General features: G+C 34.6%; 1 protein-coding gene across 2 annotated transcripts in view; it reads left to right on the top strand.

The window, feature by feature from the left end:
* Positions 1-18037, top strand: part of IPO11 (importin 11) — a 230143-nt gene that overhangs the window by 97058 nt on the left and 115048 nt on the right. For both annotated transcript variants that reach the window (XM_001493727.7, XM_005604232.4), the window contains exons 22-24: positions 324-400; positions 6330-6409; positions 6828-6908. In XM_001493727.7, coding sequence (XP_001493777.1) covers positions 324-400; positions 6330-6409; positions 6828-6908 — 238 coding nt within the window. The remainder of the gene's footprint in view (positions 1-323; positions 401-6329; positions 6410-6827; positions 6909-18037) is intronic.

The raw sequence follows: 18037 nt of genomic DNA, 5'->3' as shown, positions 1-18037 counted from the left end.
AAATAGTTTTTATCTCTCCTTGACCAATCTATAAAAATCATAGTTTTGCTTTATTATTATAACTGTATTATTATAACTATATTAGTATGTGATTACTTTCCTATTTTTGCTGTGTATATAAAAATAATAATTATGATTTATAGATAAGTTTTTAATTTTAATGAGTTTGGTAATTTTTTTCCTAGAATGATAATTTTTATAACTTTCTGTATTGCCCATTTTTCTTCCTTTAGATGGGACAGTTTTTTTGTATTTAGCTTGCATTATTAACAGCTTTAATGATTGTGGAAAGTGATTTAATCATCTTTTTTTTTTCTTCCTAGGTTAGTGACTTTGGAAAACAGCCCATGTATTACCCCAGAGTTGCTTCGTATATTTCAGAATATGTCACCACTTCTTGGTATGTATTAAAGCATAAACTTAATACTGTTTTTGAATGTAGTCATAATTTTGGCCATTATAGATGACTTTAAATTATACCTGTTGTTTTTACTAATATCCCTGATATTGACAAATAAGTTGCATAGTGTTTTAATAATTTTTAGATTTTTTTCTGTGTACCAAAATTAGAACTTTCTGCTTATTAAAGAGCAAACACTAAATTTACTAAATTACTAAATAAAAGCAGTTTATTCTTAGGAAACTACTAAAGTTTGAACTTTGCCTAGTAAATTTGCTATGTTTGATAGCAGTTCTGTAATGTATTTAAAAGACTACTCTAAAACTGCTTCTATACACCATGGTTTTATCCACTTTCTTTTACAGAATGACTTTGTGCTATCAGTTGTTCACAAGTGAGCTCTGTACATATTTCTGATTTAGCTAAGGCACTATCAAAATCAAGATTATTAAATATCAGAAAATCGTATGTATTGTTTGTTGAAGTGTTATGTATGAGCTGTGAAATCATGAACTTTAATGTGTTTGAAAGAACTCTTTTGGCACGTGAAACCAGAGAACTTGGATACCGTGCTAGGAGGAAACTGTCTCTTTAAGGCACCTTGGATGAGATCTAATTAGATTCTTTTTTGCCAATCTGATCATGTATTCTGATGATAAATAATAATAAAAAAATCAATATTTTTCTGTTACATATCAGCTACCATTCCCTAGAATGTAATATCTTACATTTTTTTAAAAATAATATTTTGTTTATAGAGTTGTTGTTTTGTGAGGGATTTTACCAGTGCAGATTCACAGTTTAAACTCATGGAGTCGTTAAGAATTGTATACAGTGCTATTTACTGGCCCTTTGCTTCTTTTTCAATATGCAAAACACTATTTTTAAAAATCATTTATTTATAAAATGTAAAAATTATTTAAGTTTTTTCCATCAGAGTCCCCCCTTTTTTTTTTTGGTGAGGAAGATTGTCCCTGAGCTAATGTCTGTGCCACTCTTCCTCTGTTTTGTATGTGGGACACTGCCGCAGCTTGGCTTGATGAGCCGTGTATAGGTCGGCACCTGGGATCCGAACCAGTGAACCCCGGGCTGCTGAAGCAGAGCCTGTGAACTTAGCCACTGTGTCACTGGTCAGGCCCCAGAGTCCCCATTCTTTAAGACTCATTCATGAAACATCTTCAGTGTCATCTATAATTTTGGGTATACTAACTAAATAGTTTAATATTGTCAGGAGAGGGTGTTTATGTAGGAAAACACTACGAAAAAAGGCATACTTACTATGACAATATCTGAAGACTATTTTTTCTGAGAACTTAGTTATAGTGAGTAATTTTATTAGAGGCAAAAATATTACTGAAGTATAATGATATACTGGAAAAGTAAACTCACTCTTTGACAGTATCAGCAAATGTGTACTAAATCATAATTATAACTGATTAAAAAAGTATCTTTTTATTTGCTGGATGACCATGGTAGCTAGATAATGTAATTAGTCTTTCATGTTTTCTGAGTTTTTCTGTTCTACCCCAATCTTCAGAATAGATGACATCTCAAATAATATCAAAATACCGTCTATTTCCTAAGGAAGAGCCATTTGCTATTTATCATCTAGCGTCCCCATAAAATTATGGAAAAAAATTCCCAAAGATGAAGACAGTGGCAATAGACCAGTCACTCATTGCTAGACTCCTAGGAAAAGTTTTGTCTTTAAGATATCAGAGAGAAAGAGAATAGGAAACATCCTCTTCACCTCCTTTTACTCTCTGGTGGAAGCCCATGAGTTCTGTTCTTCCTAACTTCGAGACCACATGCAGTGCCATTCTGGGTAATCCATAGTGCTTCTTTATACTTGACCTAAGAATGGGAACCTCAGCCAGACCCGTTATCAACTTTGTCATGAGCGGGATTCAGCCATTTTCACATATGGATGACTTCACACAGTGGTTTCACTTCACCTTTGTAATCCACCCCAAATTCAGCATGCCTGGCCTTTACAATGTGGGAGAGAGGATTGGTAGCCAGGAGGAAGAGGTGTAAACAAAAAGCTTATGACTAACCCTACTATAGCCTTATGACACTATTTTGAGTGTAGATTTATGTAAGTATTATAGTACAATTTTACTATAGAAAGCTTTGTAGTTGATGCATAGTCTTCACAAATCTATAAGGACTTTTATGTGTTTAGAACAATGTGTGGCACATAGTAAGTACTCTTTAAGTGTTTTGCAGTTATATTTTTTACTTCTACTATTACTATTAACATTATGCTATTTTAAAAGAAAAAATACCCAACCACTGGTTTGGTGGGCTTTGTTACTTAACCGAATCAAAAACTAGTGAAATTTCATTGTTGTGAAAATTGATATTTGATTAAAACTTTTTTAATTTTCACAGATTGAAAAAATTCTATTTTATAAATAGTATCAATAAATATAGATGATATGGATGCTATTGAATTGCATATTCCCTACTTTTGTCTTTCAAAACAAAAAAATTTTATGTAATTTGTTTTATGCATTGTGGTATGTATATTCGCTTCAATAATATGAAGAAATTCTATTTACAAATTATATCTGAGCATGTTTAGTTTACCTTGACTTCAGTATTACATTTATTTTTGTTTGAGTATCACACAACTAATTAATATTTGATGTGTAACTTTTTGTATATACGTTCTTTCAGATGAGCTTTAAAATGTGTTTTGAAATATAACCAGAATATTTATTTTAATCTTTTGAAAATATAGATCAAAATGAACACATACTTTTCTTATCAGTGAAAAGACATTAGATCAGTGATTTTTAAAAATTTATTTAATGAATATGATAGCTATTATTTTTTTCTAAGTAGAAATAAAGCTACTGACAGGAAGTTTCTCATTTTCCTTTATAACACAGAAAACCAACAGTCTTGAACACTTTAAGATGTTTAAGTTAATGAATTTTAGAGTATGTTAATTAGTGTAAATAAAACCAAGGCTAAAACTCATTTTATATTGTTTTCCCTAAATGTAAGTAGAACCAGAGATATTTTAGGTAGAACCAGAGGCTGTAACTAAAAGTAATTCTAGTAATTGAGTTCTAAGGGCTTGTTTTTAAAATCCTTTAAATCTATTTTATAGTGTTATCTCATTACTTAAAAGATAAACATCTGACTGACTTTTGTCCATATTGTTGTGAATGCCAAACTAATGCTCCTTGACCAATAAAATTGTTCTGTTGGTAGCTTCCTATCTAATTTGGAAGGAACTTTTTCCCACCCGCCTTGATGATGATGTAGGCTGTCTTAATCATTTTAGCCTTTATATTCCATCAGAGTTTGAAATAAAAGACTAAACTATTATAATTGCATTTCTAAAGATAAACATTAAATAGTATGGTTAAACATAGATTCCTATTGAATCTCTATAATGTAATTCAATAATGTATTCTCTTTGTTCCCTTTATAGAAACTTAAAAGAATAAATAAAATTACATGAAAGTACAAATTAAAAATAGGTGCAAAAGAATAGAGAAAAACAAAGAGGAGCAAAGTATAAATTATAGTGAGAGTAATAGATATAAATCATATATGCACACGTTAACCAGATATTTTGGTGGGCCACAGATTTGCCTCAGAGTTCTCATAGTCTGTGAAAGAAAAACTTGGTCACTTAAATTAGGAGTTTTCAGTCTGGACAGTATTGAAATTTTGGGCCAGGTAATTCTTTGTCATGAGGGGCTGTCCAGTGCTTAGTAGGAAGCTTAATAGCATCCTTAGCCTTAACTTACTAGATGCCAGTTGTAACAAAGTTCTAGACATTACCAGATGTACCCTAGTGGGCAGAATTGGCCCTGGTTGAGAACATTTGACTTAAATTATTCAGAGTCTGAAAATAAATACAGATCTGTTGCATGATTGAAGTACAACTTCTGATACTAGGACCAGACAATAATGTTTCCTCAGAGTCTCGCTAGGAACTCATGAATATAATGAACTGTGTTCAGTATACCTTAAAATAGATAAATTGATTAATTTTAGGGCTATTTTTAATATCAGTATTTAATGTTTGCTGATGATAGCATGCCCTAGAAAATTTAGTAGAAGCTCTCCATGGCCCAATGGGGACATGGAAAGCAGTATGAAGTGACCTAATCACTTGAGTATTTGCTTTATAGATTGTTCCAGGAATAGTTTTTTAAATATCTGTAAGAAGAAATGGGTGCTATGGTTTTTAAAATCAATCTTTCTTAAATATTGTTTCTTTCATCATAGATCTTGATAAAATTTTAGATGGCAATGATTTAGAAATTATATTTCTGACATGCCTGGAATGTAACCATTCTAAGTTCTCATTTCACAGTGGTTGCCAAACAGTCTGCTGTGCAGTGTTGGTCTCCTGAACAAGGTGCACAAGGCCAGACTTGACTAGACTGCCTCCTTCAAGAGAAAAGGACAGTGTGAATTTTCCATAAGGATAACTTTATCCAGTATGAAGGCCTGCCCCTTTGTCCTGAGATTCTATCTTACTTTTGTTGTGAAAAATATTTAAATGGCAGCCTTTGTTATTTATTTTTATGTCTTTAATTAGCGTGGTAACAAGTTTGCCAGTCCTTGTCCCCTCCACATCCTCATTTTAAACTAGTCTGTTAAATCCTAATGTGTAGGAACTAATAATGCCTGTAAAACTGACGTTTTGAGCTAGGGATAGGATTGTCATTTTCTTGTGAAAGTATATGGGAAATTCTTTTTTTTTTTCTTTTTTAAAGATTGGCTCTTGAGCTAACATCTGTTGCCAATCTTCTGTTTTTTTCTTCTACCCACCAAAGATCCCTGGTACATAGTTGTATATTCTAGTTGTAGGTCCTTCTGGTTATACTATGTGGGACGCTGCCTCAGCATGGCTTGATGAGCGGCGCCATGTTCCCACCCAGGATCCAAACCAGCAAAACCCTGGGCTGCCAAAGCAGAGTGTGCAAACTCAACCACTCGGCCATGGAGCTGGAAATTCTCATCTGCATAGGATGTCTTCTCACTTTACCAGTTTATGGATTAGATAAGCTCCCAGGGGCCACGCCAATATTTTGCCAGAAAAGAAATTGTTTTTAATGTGTCCTATTGCAACTGAGTAGAATTTCTAAAATATTAGCAACAAAGAATGGCAGATTTTAGATATAGATGATATTTGGGGATCATGTTTTGATCTGTATAATTATATACATCCAATCTGTATTCTATTGTATCATTATTGTATGTGATAAGATGTAAAATAACACTGCATGAACATTTGATTATATTTAATTTTAACAAAATAGCTTTGTACTTTGGACTTTAAAAGGAATAGCTAAAAATGATGTATTTTTCCTATGCTGTTCTGGTAGTTACATTTTTTAGAACCTTTTTGTGTAGGTTTTTATAGGGGAACAGAATTGAAGAACAAAGACCAAGATTGAGAATATCTAAACATGATATAATTTTTGGATATAATTGGGACTCTTTTCATATGTAGGGCAGCATATTCAGTAGCAGTGCAGTACTGAATATTAAATGCTCATTAAATGCTTATTGAGTGAACCTATTTAAGTAGATGTTAAAATATGATGGTGAAATGATTCAATTGCATGTTGTTTGCCATGCTGGCACTAAAAATTTAGTTTGAAATGAAAGGTTGAGTCAAATGGTTAGTAAGTTCTTTTCTGAAAGGAAAAAAGAGGAAACTTTGATATTCTTTTCTAAATTGTTCTAACCTGTGGGAGGTATATGGGAAAGCATTAAGTTATAGATTGGCGCCAGGTTTTAGATAGATATCTATATCCTAGTAGTCTGAATAGCACTCAGAAAATATTTGTAAAGGAGGATATGTAACTTAGTTTTAAATAAATCACTTCATTTAAACTGATTTTGAATGATGCATTAGTTCTTTTTTTAAAAAAAGTTATTATTTCGGCAGAACGAAGTTCAGAAAATCTCAGAACCTGCTTTAAGATCATCAATGGTTATATCTTTTTATCATCAACAGAGTTTTTACAGGTATGTTGTAGCTTTTGCATTGTAAAAATTTATGTAGTTATTTTGTTTCTCATTTAAAATCAGGAGGTACCTTTTCAAAATTTAAAATATTGATCTGTTTCTAAGGAGGAAAAAACTTTATAAGCATTGCCCGCTACACAGCTGATGTGATGCAGTTCCATGAATTATATTCTTTAACACAGACAGTATGCTCTATGAATAAATATATCCTTATATTTCTATGAAAATCACTATAGCAATAAACTATATTTTTGTTTCCTAAACTTTTTCCAAAGAGTTCTAGTTGAAACTTTATATGCTTAGACCTTTAGTATATAATTCTCAAATAGATTATAATGAGTCTGAAATTGAATTTTATGTTTTTTCTGATATTGCAGATATAGTCATATGTATATTTTGACTTCTGATTAAATTTCAGACATATGCAGTAGGTCTATGTCAGTCCTTCTGCGAGCTGCTAAAGGAAATCACTACAGAAGGTCAAGTTCAAGTGCTCAAGGTATTGTCATCTTTTAAATGAATGTTGTAAGTTTACCATCTGTATTTTATGAAATTGAATGTCCATTTGGGTTTGAATGATTGGCAAGAAGGGGAAGAATATTTCTAGACAGTATTTTCTTCTAGCAATATTCACTTGGTTTAATATCTTTGGATCAAGAGGTCTCAAATTTGGATGTGCATACAGATCACCTGAGGATGTTCTTAAAAGCAGATCACACATTTCTAAGAAGGTCCCTGCTGATGGGATGCGAACCAAGGTCCCTCCGCCTTCCCCCATCCTAAAAAAATGACTTTGTGTAGCAAGGCTTTAAAAACTTTTATAAGTTACCCAAAGACTGGTGACATGTGATACTTCTTACCCCTCTAGTTTGTTAGCCTGCTTTGAGGAAAAATTTTTATCATTAAAATTTGGTACTTTTATTTTGGATTGACTATTGAAATCAGAGTACCAAGTTTGTATGGAGTGTGTATAATTAAGAACCAATATTGAATCGTGTTGTACACCTGAAACTGGTATAATATGTGTCAATTATATCTCAATTAAAAAAAAAAAACCAGTAGGCTCTGAGTTAATCTTTATGTATTCTTTTCAGATTAATGATATATATTATTTTTATATGGTGTATATAATTATGTATAATAAAGAACTAACAGGCTGAGTTGTATATTATCTTTATATATTATATCTATATATTAAAGATATAAGTAGTATCAAGTAAGTTATATATTTACATATAAACATGTTTATGTAAATATAAAAATGTCTTTACATGTATATGTATATATATATATTTATACACACAGATTCTTTCTGTATGGACTTTGCAAGAAGTGTAGCTGTAAAAGTATCCCTTTTTTGTTTCTAATTTCTTAGCTATGTTCTAAGTCAGATATGAGAGCTGGTTAGGTGAAGAGTACCTATCAGAACAAGATAACATTTATGGTGTGAAAACAATGTCATTGCTTTAGATCCTAAAAACTATTTGATTTGTTCCCTGTGAAATGAAAAAGTGTTTGCCCAAAGAGGTTCATTGTAAGAAATGTATTTAGCTAATCACAATAATCACAGTATATTTGGGGGACTAAGTGGGTAAAAGTGTGTGCAGGTGGTAAAGTCTTCTTTCATGTTAACTAAGATGATAACTGCTATGCATCTAATAAGAGTAATCATCAGTTTGAACTTATTCAAGCATTGTACTATTTTATGTGTTCTTCAGACATTTTTATACACACATATGCATATATAAAGCTCCAGATATCTATGTTAATTTGACTTTCAAATTGATTGCATGTAGTGTCATTGCTGATTATTCAGTCATTCACCATATAGGTCAAGGGTCAGCAAACTTTTTCTGTAAAGGACTCGGTATTAAATATGTTAGACTTTGTGAGCTATGTAGTCTTTTTCTTGGCTCTTTATTTATGCTGTTATAGGTTGAAAGTAGTCGTAGACGATATGTATATGGATGAGTGTGGCTGTATTCCAATAATGCTTTATTTACATAATCATACAGTTGGTTGGATTTGGCCCATGGGTATAATTTTGCCAACCCGTCATATTGATACTCAGTGCTTTCTTCTACTAGGTATAGGTGATAGGAGAATCACAGTGTCTCCTCTTAACTAATCTTCTTTTGTGGGGGAGCAAGTAAACAACCAGTCTGTATTCAGTGTTATATAAATAGCAGTTTTGGATTAGAGCTTTGTCAAAATCACCTGGTGAACTTTTCTTTCCTTTTTTTTTTTTATTGAGGTAACATTGATTTATAACATTGTATAAATTTCAGGTGTACATGATTATATTTCACCTTCTGTATAGACTACATTGTGTTCCTCAACAAGAGTCTAGTTGCCATCCAAGACCATACAAATGTGCCCTTTACCCATTTCACCCTCCCCTCCCCACCCCTTTAGTAACCACCAGTCTATTCTCTGTATCTATGTATGTGTGTGTTTATCTGCCACATATGAGTGTAGTCATACAGTTTTTGTCTTTTCTCAATCTGACTTCTTTCATTTAGCATAATACCCTCAAGGTCCATCCATGTTGCAAATGGCAAGATTTCATCTTTTTTTATAGCTGAGTAGTGTTTCATACACACTACATCTTCTTTATACGTTCATCTGTTGATGAGCACTTAAGTTGTTTCCAAGTCTTGGCTATTGTGCATAATGCTACAATGAATATAGAAGTGCATGCATCTTTTCAAATTAGTGTTTTCTTGTTCTTTGGACAAATACTCAGAAGTGGAATAGCTAGATCATGACTTAGTTCTATTTTTCCACCAGCAGTGTACGAGGGTTCCCTTTTCTCCACATCTTCTCCCACATTTGTTATTTCTTGTCTTTTTAATGATAGCCATTCTGATGGGCATGAGGTGGTATCTCATTGTAGTCTTGATTTGCATTTCTCTAATAATTTGTGATGTTGAACATCTTTTCATCTGCCCGTTGGACAGCTATATATCTTCTTTGGAAGAATGTCTGTCCAGATCCTCTGCCCATTTTTCAATCGGGTTTGTTTTTTTGTTCTTGAGTTTTATGAGTTCTTTATATATTACTTTGGATATTAACCCCTTATCTGATACATGATTTGCAAATGTCTTCTCCCAGTTGGTAGGTTGTCTTTTCATTTTGTTGATGGTTTCCTTTGCTGAGGAGAAGCTTTTTAGTTTGATCTAGTCCCATTTATTTATTTTTTCTTTTGTTTCCCTTGCCTGAGATGACATATTCAGAAAGATACGGCTAAGACCAACGTCAAAGAGCATACTGCCTATGTCTTCTAGGAGTTTTATCGTTTCAGGTCTTACATTCAAGTCTTTAATCCATTTTGAGTTAATTTTTGTGTATGGTGTAAAATAGTGGTCTACTTTTATTCTTTTGTATGTGGCTGTCTGTCCAGTTTTCCCAACACCAGTTTTTGGAGAGACTCTCGTTTCCCCACTGTATGTTCTTGGCTTCTTTGTCAAAAATTAGCTGTCCATAGATGTGTGGGTTTATTTTTCAGTTCGCAATTCTGTTGCATTGATCTGTATGTCTGTTTTTGTGCCAGTACCATGTTGTTTTGATTACCCCACCTTTGTAGTATATTTTGAAATCAAAGAGTGTAATACCTCCAGCTTTGGTCTTTTTTCTCAGAATTGCTTTGGGTGTTTTGAGTCTTTTCTGGTTCTATATAAATTTTAGGATTCTTTGTTCTATTTCTGTGAAAAATGTCCTTGGGATTTTGATAGCGATTACGTTGAATCTGTAGATTCTTTTAGGTAATATGGACATTGAACTATGTTAATTCTTCTAATCCATGAGCATGGAATATTTTTCTATTTCTTAGTATCTTCTTCAATTTCTTTCAGTGTCTTTTAGTTTTTAGTGTACAGGTCTTTCACCTCATTGATTACTTTTACTCCTAGTTGTTTTATGCTTTTTGTTGTGATTGTATTCTTGATCTCTCTTTCTGCTAGTTCGTTGATAGTGTATAAAAATGCAACTGATTTTTATATGTTGATTTTGTAGCCTGCAAATTTACTGTATTCATTTATTATTTCTAATAGTTTTTTGATGGATTCTTTAGAGTTTTCTATATATAAAATCATGTCATTTGTAAATAGTGACAGTTTTACTTCTTTCTTTCCAATTTGGATCCCTTTTATTTCTTTTTCTTGCCTAATTGCTCTTGCTAAGACTTCCAACATTATATTGAATAAGAGTGATGAGAGTGGGTGTCCTTGTCTTCTTCCTGTCTCAGAGGGACCCCTTTCAGTGTTTCACCATTGAGTATGATTTTAGTTGTGTGTGTGTCATATACGGCTTTTTTTATGTTGAGGTATTTTCCTTCTATACCCATCTTATTGAGAGTTTTTATCATAAATGGAGGCTGAATCTTGTCAAATGCTTCCTCTGCATCTAGTGAGATGATGATGTGATTTTTAAATTCATTTTGTTAATGTGGTGTATCACGTTGATTGCTTTGCTGATGTTGATCCATCCTTGCATCCCTGGAATAACTCCCACTTGATTGTGGTGTATGATCCTTTTAATGTATTGTTGTATTTGATTTGTTAATATTCTGTTGAGGATTTTTGCATCTATGTTCATCAGTGATAGTGGCCTGTAATTTTCTTTTTATGTGTCACCCTTGTCTCGTTTTGGCATCAGGGTAATGTTGGCCTCTTAAAATGAGTTAGGAAGCTTCCCATCCTCTTCAGTTTTTTGGATGAGTTTGAGAAGACTAGGTATTAGGACTTCTTGGAATGTTTGGTAGAATTCACCAGAGAAGCTATGAGGTACCCTTATGAAAGAGGCTAGGCTACCCCCATGTTGCCCTCTCTAATGGAGTCAGATAATTCTTGTAGAATTTCTTCCTTTTTTAAAAGTCTTAGTTCTCTCTCCTATTCTACCTGCATCATTTCTAGGTTTCTATCTTTGAGCTCACTTATTCTCTTCTTCATATGATCTGCTCTATTTCCAGTGCTGTCTCATGCATTCTTCATCTCATTTTTTGAGTTCTCCAGCTCCAAAATTTCTGTTCCATCTCTTTTTGGAGTTTCTATCTCTTTGGTAAAGTATTCCTTCTGTTTATTGATTATATTTCTGAGCTCATTGAGCTGTCTTTCTGAGTTTTCATGTAGCTCATTGAGTTCTTTTCGTGACAGCTGTTTTGAATTCTTTATGATCACAATCTTCCATGCCTTTATGTTTGGCTTTTCGAGAGTTGTTTTCTTTATGTATTGCCATGGTACCATGGTTTTTTTGTGGTGCTTGCTGAGTTATTCCTCTGCCAGCACATTTGGTTTATCAAATACATTTTATTTAGGTATAGCTTTGTTTTGATTCAAACTTTTCAACTACTTGGAGATTAGAAGTCTTTCTTTTGTTTTCAGTAGGTGGCCCTATAGCGCTAATTTTCGATATATTTCACGCGTGCTGCCTCTGGCTTTATGTGAGGTCCTGCATGTTCTCCTCACCTCTATTTGGGGTGTTGCTGGTGCTCCTTTCCTCTGCTGCCTGCCGTTCTGGGGTCACTGATGCCTTGCTGTTGTGGTATCTCTGTGGTTGCTGGCTTTGCCACTAGGAGCACAGGGATAGCTGGCCCTTTAGCCGTGTCTGGGATCACCTGAGTGGGATGTTTCTCTGCTGTGGTGGAGGAAGGGGGAGGGTGGGGAGGAAGCCTGGTATGTGGGGCACCCTCTTGCCTCTTGCCTGTTACCTTGTGGTCACCTGCTGTGGTGGGAATGTCTTAGTTCTGTGTGCACTTGTGCTGCTGCTACCAGGCTCCTAGCCCAGGCTGGGGGATGGGAGGTGCTCAGGATCATGGGGCTCCACCTCCACTGCTGCTCCATTTCCCATGGCCACAGGTGCTGCTGTGGCTAGCTGGCTGGCTCGAGTCACATGCGTGTCTTTTCTGCTGCCCACCCAGTTCTCTGGGGCTGGGGGCTGCCGGCTCACCTGCTGTGGCTGAGAGCCAGGATCCTGGGCTCTGTCTCTGCTGTTCCCCTGTTCAGCTTCCTCTCTCTACTCCAATTCACCCACCTTTGTAGGTACCGATGTGTGGACCTTTCTGGCGTCCTGCTGTGTTATGCAAAGGAGCCCTTGTTGGGTTATGAATGTTTTATTCACTGTGATTAAAGTGAAAAAAACAAAAAAAGGATCCTCTCACGCTGCCATGATGTGATGTGTCCTGGCGAACTTCTTGAAAATTCAAGTAGTACATAAGAAATTAGTATTTCTTTTTAAAAGTTCTCCAGGTGATTTTCATGAGCACTTCCTATTTGGAACCATTACTATCTATTTGCTTACGTTGCTCTAGGAGTGTAGAAGGGGTCATCTAACCTAGCATTTTACAGAGGATATTTTTTAGGGAGGAGTTGAGATAGGAGCTGAATCTTAAAAGTTTCGTAGTGGTTAGGGTTGCCAGGTAAAACATAGTATTTTTATTTGCTATTTCTGGCAACCCTAGAAGCATGAATTAGGCTTAATACAGTGTTAAATACTGCAGAGAACTGAACAAGAGCTAAGAGAAAATACTGTGAGGATTGTTGAGGGTGGGGGTAATGGTGTTATTTAAAACCTTTGGTGTCTATCAATTGGAGAGGGTCATATGCCAGGTTACTGAAGTGTTAAATCTTAAAATGATGAGAAAAAGAAGGAACTTGACAGTGTCATTAAGGACTGTATTCCTTTCCTAGGCTACCGTAAGAAACTACCACATCCTGGGTGGCGTAAAACAACAGAAATTAATTTATAATATTTAATAGTGATTATCTTTGTTACAGAGTTCTGGAAACTAGAAATCTGAAATCAAGATGTTGGCAGGGCCGTGCACTCTCTGAAGATTCTAGGGGAGAGTCTGTGCCATGCCTTTCTCTTAGCTTCCGTTGGTTGCTAGCAGTCACTGGCTTCCTTAGCTTGTACATGCATCCCTCTAGTCTCTGCCCCCAGTGTCACGTGACATTCTCCTTGTATCTCTTTTTCTCTTCTTATTAGGGCATTGGTCATAGTGGATTAAGGGCCTGCCTTAATAACTTCATTTTAACTTAATTACATCTGCAAAGGCACTACTTCCAAAGATGATCACATTCCTAGGTACCTGGGGTTATGACTTCAACATCTCTTTTTGAGAGATGCAAGACAGCCCATAACAAGACTTTACTGTTAAAAAGTAAAATGATGGCTTTTTTGTGTGTAGAGGCAATGATCAGAACCTGGACTGAGTAGGTTTTGTAAATGAAGGTAATCCAGTACAAGGGAGGGTGGTTCCAGATGACACAAGGGATTGGGATTTCAAATCTAGACTGTAGGTGGAAGAATTAGCTTGGAAAAGGAGCAAGAGTTTGTTTGTTTTCTGAGAAAGTTGGCAAGAAGAGCAGTGATTGAAGCTGTAGATATAATGTTAGGTGAAGAGTGTAGGAAACTGGCGTGTGACCTTGCTGTTTTTAGTCAAAAAGGAGACAAAGTTGTCAGAGCTGCCTGATGCCTGTCGCCCTGAGGCAGAGGTGCATTACAGGACGACTGGTACCTCTGGCACTTCTTTTTGGGAGGAGGATGAGTATTATTCCTCTCAGTATTCATTCTTAAATGAATTATATTTTACTAATGTTAAGTTCATATTTAATAATGACTTAGGCTTTAAGAGAATTCTTATATTGTAGAAAGGCTTTTCACAAGAATTGAAATAAAATGTTCTTTGGTTAATTCTGAATTTTCCCAGAAAGTCCGTTTATCAAACATAATGTATTCTTCAGCACACTGATTTTTGCTGTTTTATATTTGAAATCACAGTAGGAACTTAAAACCAACATAATGTAAACTAAAAAGAGGGCAAATAGAGAGAAAATATGGCAGAACTCTTTGGTTTTCGTTTATAGGTTCTTTGGTTTCTTTTTCAGATTAGGAGTTAAGGGTGAGAATGTAAGCTACTATTGCCAAGCAGCGTGTGGGCCCGAAGGAGTAATGACAGGAACGTGTGTGTAGCTGTTGAGACCCTGGATACTTGAGCCCGGTCTTCTGCCACGTGTCTCTCAATCCTCAGTGTACTAATTTCAAAATATTCTAGTTCCAAAGCTTATAAGTAACATTAGACATGCTGTTTACTAAAGTGTTTTTGTGAACTTTTATTGCACTTATACCCTTACCAAACTGATGTAGTGGCTATTGAGGAACTTAATCTGTCTGACACAATAGTAGTTTCATTTTTTGCTTTAATGATAATTTCTTCTCTGGACATAGAGGAGCTAACAAGGAATTGACACTTTGGACTTAATTCTGACTATTTGAGGAACAACTGATTGGCAACATGAGAATGATAGAAATTTGAGAGAAAATGCCATGCCATTTTGATGTTGTCTTTGTAGATTTTTCAGTGTGTGTGTTTTTTCTTTCTCCTCTACTAGGTTGTAAACTTCTTCATAATCCTGAATTTAGTAAATATGTGTTCTCTCTAAATGTGTACACTGTAAGTCATTTGGAAGCCCAGAAATTTGTGTTTCTTCTGTTAAGGATTGCACCATGGTTATCACTGCCCAGTAGAAATGCCGTCTCAAGCATACCAACGGAGCGTTTGGAATGTTGTTCTCTCCTTGACCTGTGCCTTGGTTTGCACACCCAGCTACTACTTAAACAGTTCTTGAGTACATTCTGGGCTTAAATTCTCTCATTTATTATATAAAGGGTCATACTATATGATTTTTAATAATCTGTAACTATGCATTATGTGAAATCCTCTGTTAAATTATGATATGTGTATTCTAACAGATGAACAAAAGAGGTTGTTTCTTATGTTTAACCACTTCCCAGAAAAAATTTGAATTGGAAGTGTTTTTTTTTCCTGCTTTTCTGCAATATTATTAGTAAGGTAATTGTTGAAAGACAGCTTGTTCTGAGTCATATGGAATGAACATTGTGAAATTCATTTGAAAAATGAGGCAAGTTTTTAGGATATTTCCTAGGGAAAATATTTACTTCTTACTATTTGTTTTTAATTATATTTTTGCAAAATAATGAGAGTCAGTATAGCACAGCAGATAAGACTGAAGTGAAACTTCCAGGGTCTGAGTATCGGCTCTGCTGCTTCACAGCTGTGTGAGGTGAGCACGTTAATCTCTGTTCCTTACTTTGCATCTGTAAAATGGCCATGAAAACTTTGCCTACTCTAGGGTTGAAGTGAGGATTATATAAGCTTATATGTATGAAGCGTTTATAACAATGCCTAGCATGTAATCAGCTAATATAAGTGTTGGCTGTTGTTATCTAATTATATAGTTATCTAATTATATCATCTCCCTCTGGGGGAAAACAGGCACTACCACATTTGTGGGCCAAATAATTTATTTGGTTGCTAACATCTTTGACTGTAAGAAAAACAAACCAAGTTATTCTGTCTATTTCTTTGACCATTTTTTTCTAAATAAATGTTTATTTAAAATAAACAATAGATTAAATTTTTTAAACTAGGTAGGTGATTTACACATGATAGAGTTTAGTCTTTATCAAGAACTATATATCTCAGCCGGCTCTTTAAAATTAATTGTATTTAATTCTTTCTTGCTTTTTAGAATAACACAATCTTTTAAAAAATTTTATTATGGAGGGGCTGGCCCCGTGGCCGAGTGGTTAAGTCTGTGCGCTCCGCTGCAGGTGGCCCAGTGTTTCGTTGGTTCGAATCCTGGGCACGGACATGGCACTGCTCATCAAACCACGCTGAGGCAGCATCCCACATGCTACAACTAGAAGGACCCACAACGAAGAATATACAACTATGTACTGGGGGGCTTTGGGGAGAAAAAGGAAAAAATAAAATCTTTAAAAAAAAAAAAATTTTATTATGGAAAATTTCAAATTTACGTAATGTACAACATTACCCTTACAATTTTACTCAAAAAATCTATTTGCTTCTCCTTTTCAGTGAAAGAAGGTCATGTCATTTTTTGTACCCTAGTTGTACCTATTTTTTTAATTGACCAATTGAGCGCAAATCAGGTATCATCCAAATATCTATTAAAATATTTGTAACATTTAATATGTTACAGATTAAACCAATTTCTTTGTAAGTGTGCCAGTAGGAAATCATTGATAAGATATGAATACTTGAATTAAAAATTGACAATCTAGGGGCTGCTCCCATGGCATAGTAGTTAAGTTCAGTGTGCTCCACTTTGGCAGCCTGGGTTCACACGTTTGGAATCCGGGCGCGGACCTACACCACTTGTTGGCCATTCTGTGGCGGCAACCCACATGTAAAGTGGAGGAGGATTGGCAGAGATGTTAGCTCAGAACTAATATTCCTCAAGCAAAAAAAGACGAAGATTATCTCAGGGCTAATCATCTTTAGCAAAAAAAGAAAAAAAAAGAAAAATCAGCAATCTAATAATATGTGTTTAAGACTGTATTTTTATATAACTATTCCTATAGCTAAATCTGTATATTTAATTTGAAATTTCAAAAACTGTTTTATTATTCATTAAATGGATATTAAATACTAGGAATATACTAATTATTGTGAATAAATTGTGTTTTTTATATAAAGGACTATTTTAGGACAATGGTGCTTTTATGCTTGTACTTAAAAGCTGAGAGAACTCAGAATTTTTGACATTTTCCTATTCTCAGAGTTCCAGTAAAGCTTTAATAATAATTTTAAATATTAGCTCATTATTTTCATTTTTAATACTCAGATACTGTTTCTTAATATAGTATGCTATATAACGTTTTTGACTAAATGTGATTGTTATACTAATTTCTGACAATATCTGGAAGTAACTTCTTTGAAGCAGAAAATTACAGTGTTATGAAAATTGGATGGAGAGATAAGTATGCCTGCTTTAGGAGCAAATGGTTAAGAGCAAAAATAGACTATTGTATTTTGTGACTTGGAATGAGTTATCCAGATGAATACAATTGTGCTACTGTTAATAATAATGAGGTTTCATTTTGGACATGTCGAATTTGACATACCTATGGGAGAATTCATATGGAATGGTCCTATATTATTTCCACACACAGAACATTCTACAGTCCACTTTCCAAGGAAGATATTGCAGCTGTGATTTAAAAGCCACAGATTCAAATTCTGACTATCTCCACAGTGAAAAGGGTTCTTCCATTAGGACGGAAATCCTACCAACATTTTGATCAGCAGTATTGTTTTCACTTCTAAACAAAGTTTTGAAAAATGCATCTAATGATTTCAGTGGTAATAAACAGTTCTGTATATTTCAAGTGAAACGCACATACACTCAGATTGCCAGGCAAACAAGAAGGAAAAAACACTAAAGACAACTAAAGTATTCACAGATAGTTAAAAACAAGCTAATTTACAGATATTAATAGAATTTAAATCATAACAATCTTCTTGGGGGAAATCATTAAGTTCTCAGGGGTTTTAACACGTTTGCTGCATTTTAATCCATTTAGTTTAGTTTTGTTTTGACGAGTCAATAGGTCAAACTGTCCCATCATCAGCCAGTGGGAGCTCCTTCAAGTTGATCCCTACTTCCTTTTCACAGAACCCCTCCTTCTCTTCCTTCTGGCACAGAGATCTCTTCAGTCTATTCTGCGGATCTCCTGCCTGGGCTCTGGAGTCAACCAGCAGGAAACAATGTATACAGACCACAATCTAGGCTGTGGTGCTTT

Source organism: Equus caballus, chromosome 21 (genome assembly GCF_041296265.1).
Source record: "Equus caballus isolate H_3958 breed thoroughbred chromosome 21, TB-T2T, whole genome shotgun sequence".
Taxonomy (NCBI): Eukaryota; Metazoa; Chordata; class Mammalia; order Perissodactyla; family Equidae; genus Equus; species Equus caballus.
Note: the sequence above shows the minus strand (reverse complement) of the source record. Positions and strands in the feature narration are given on the sequence as shown.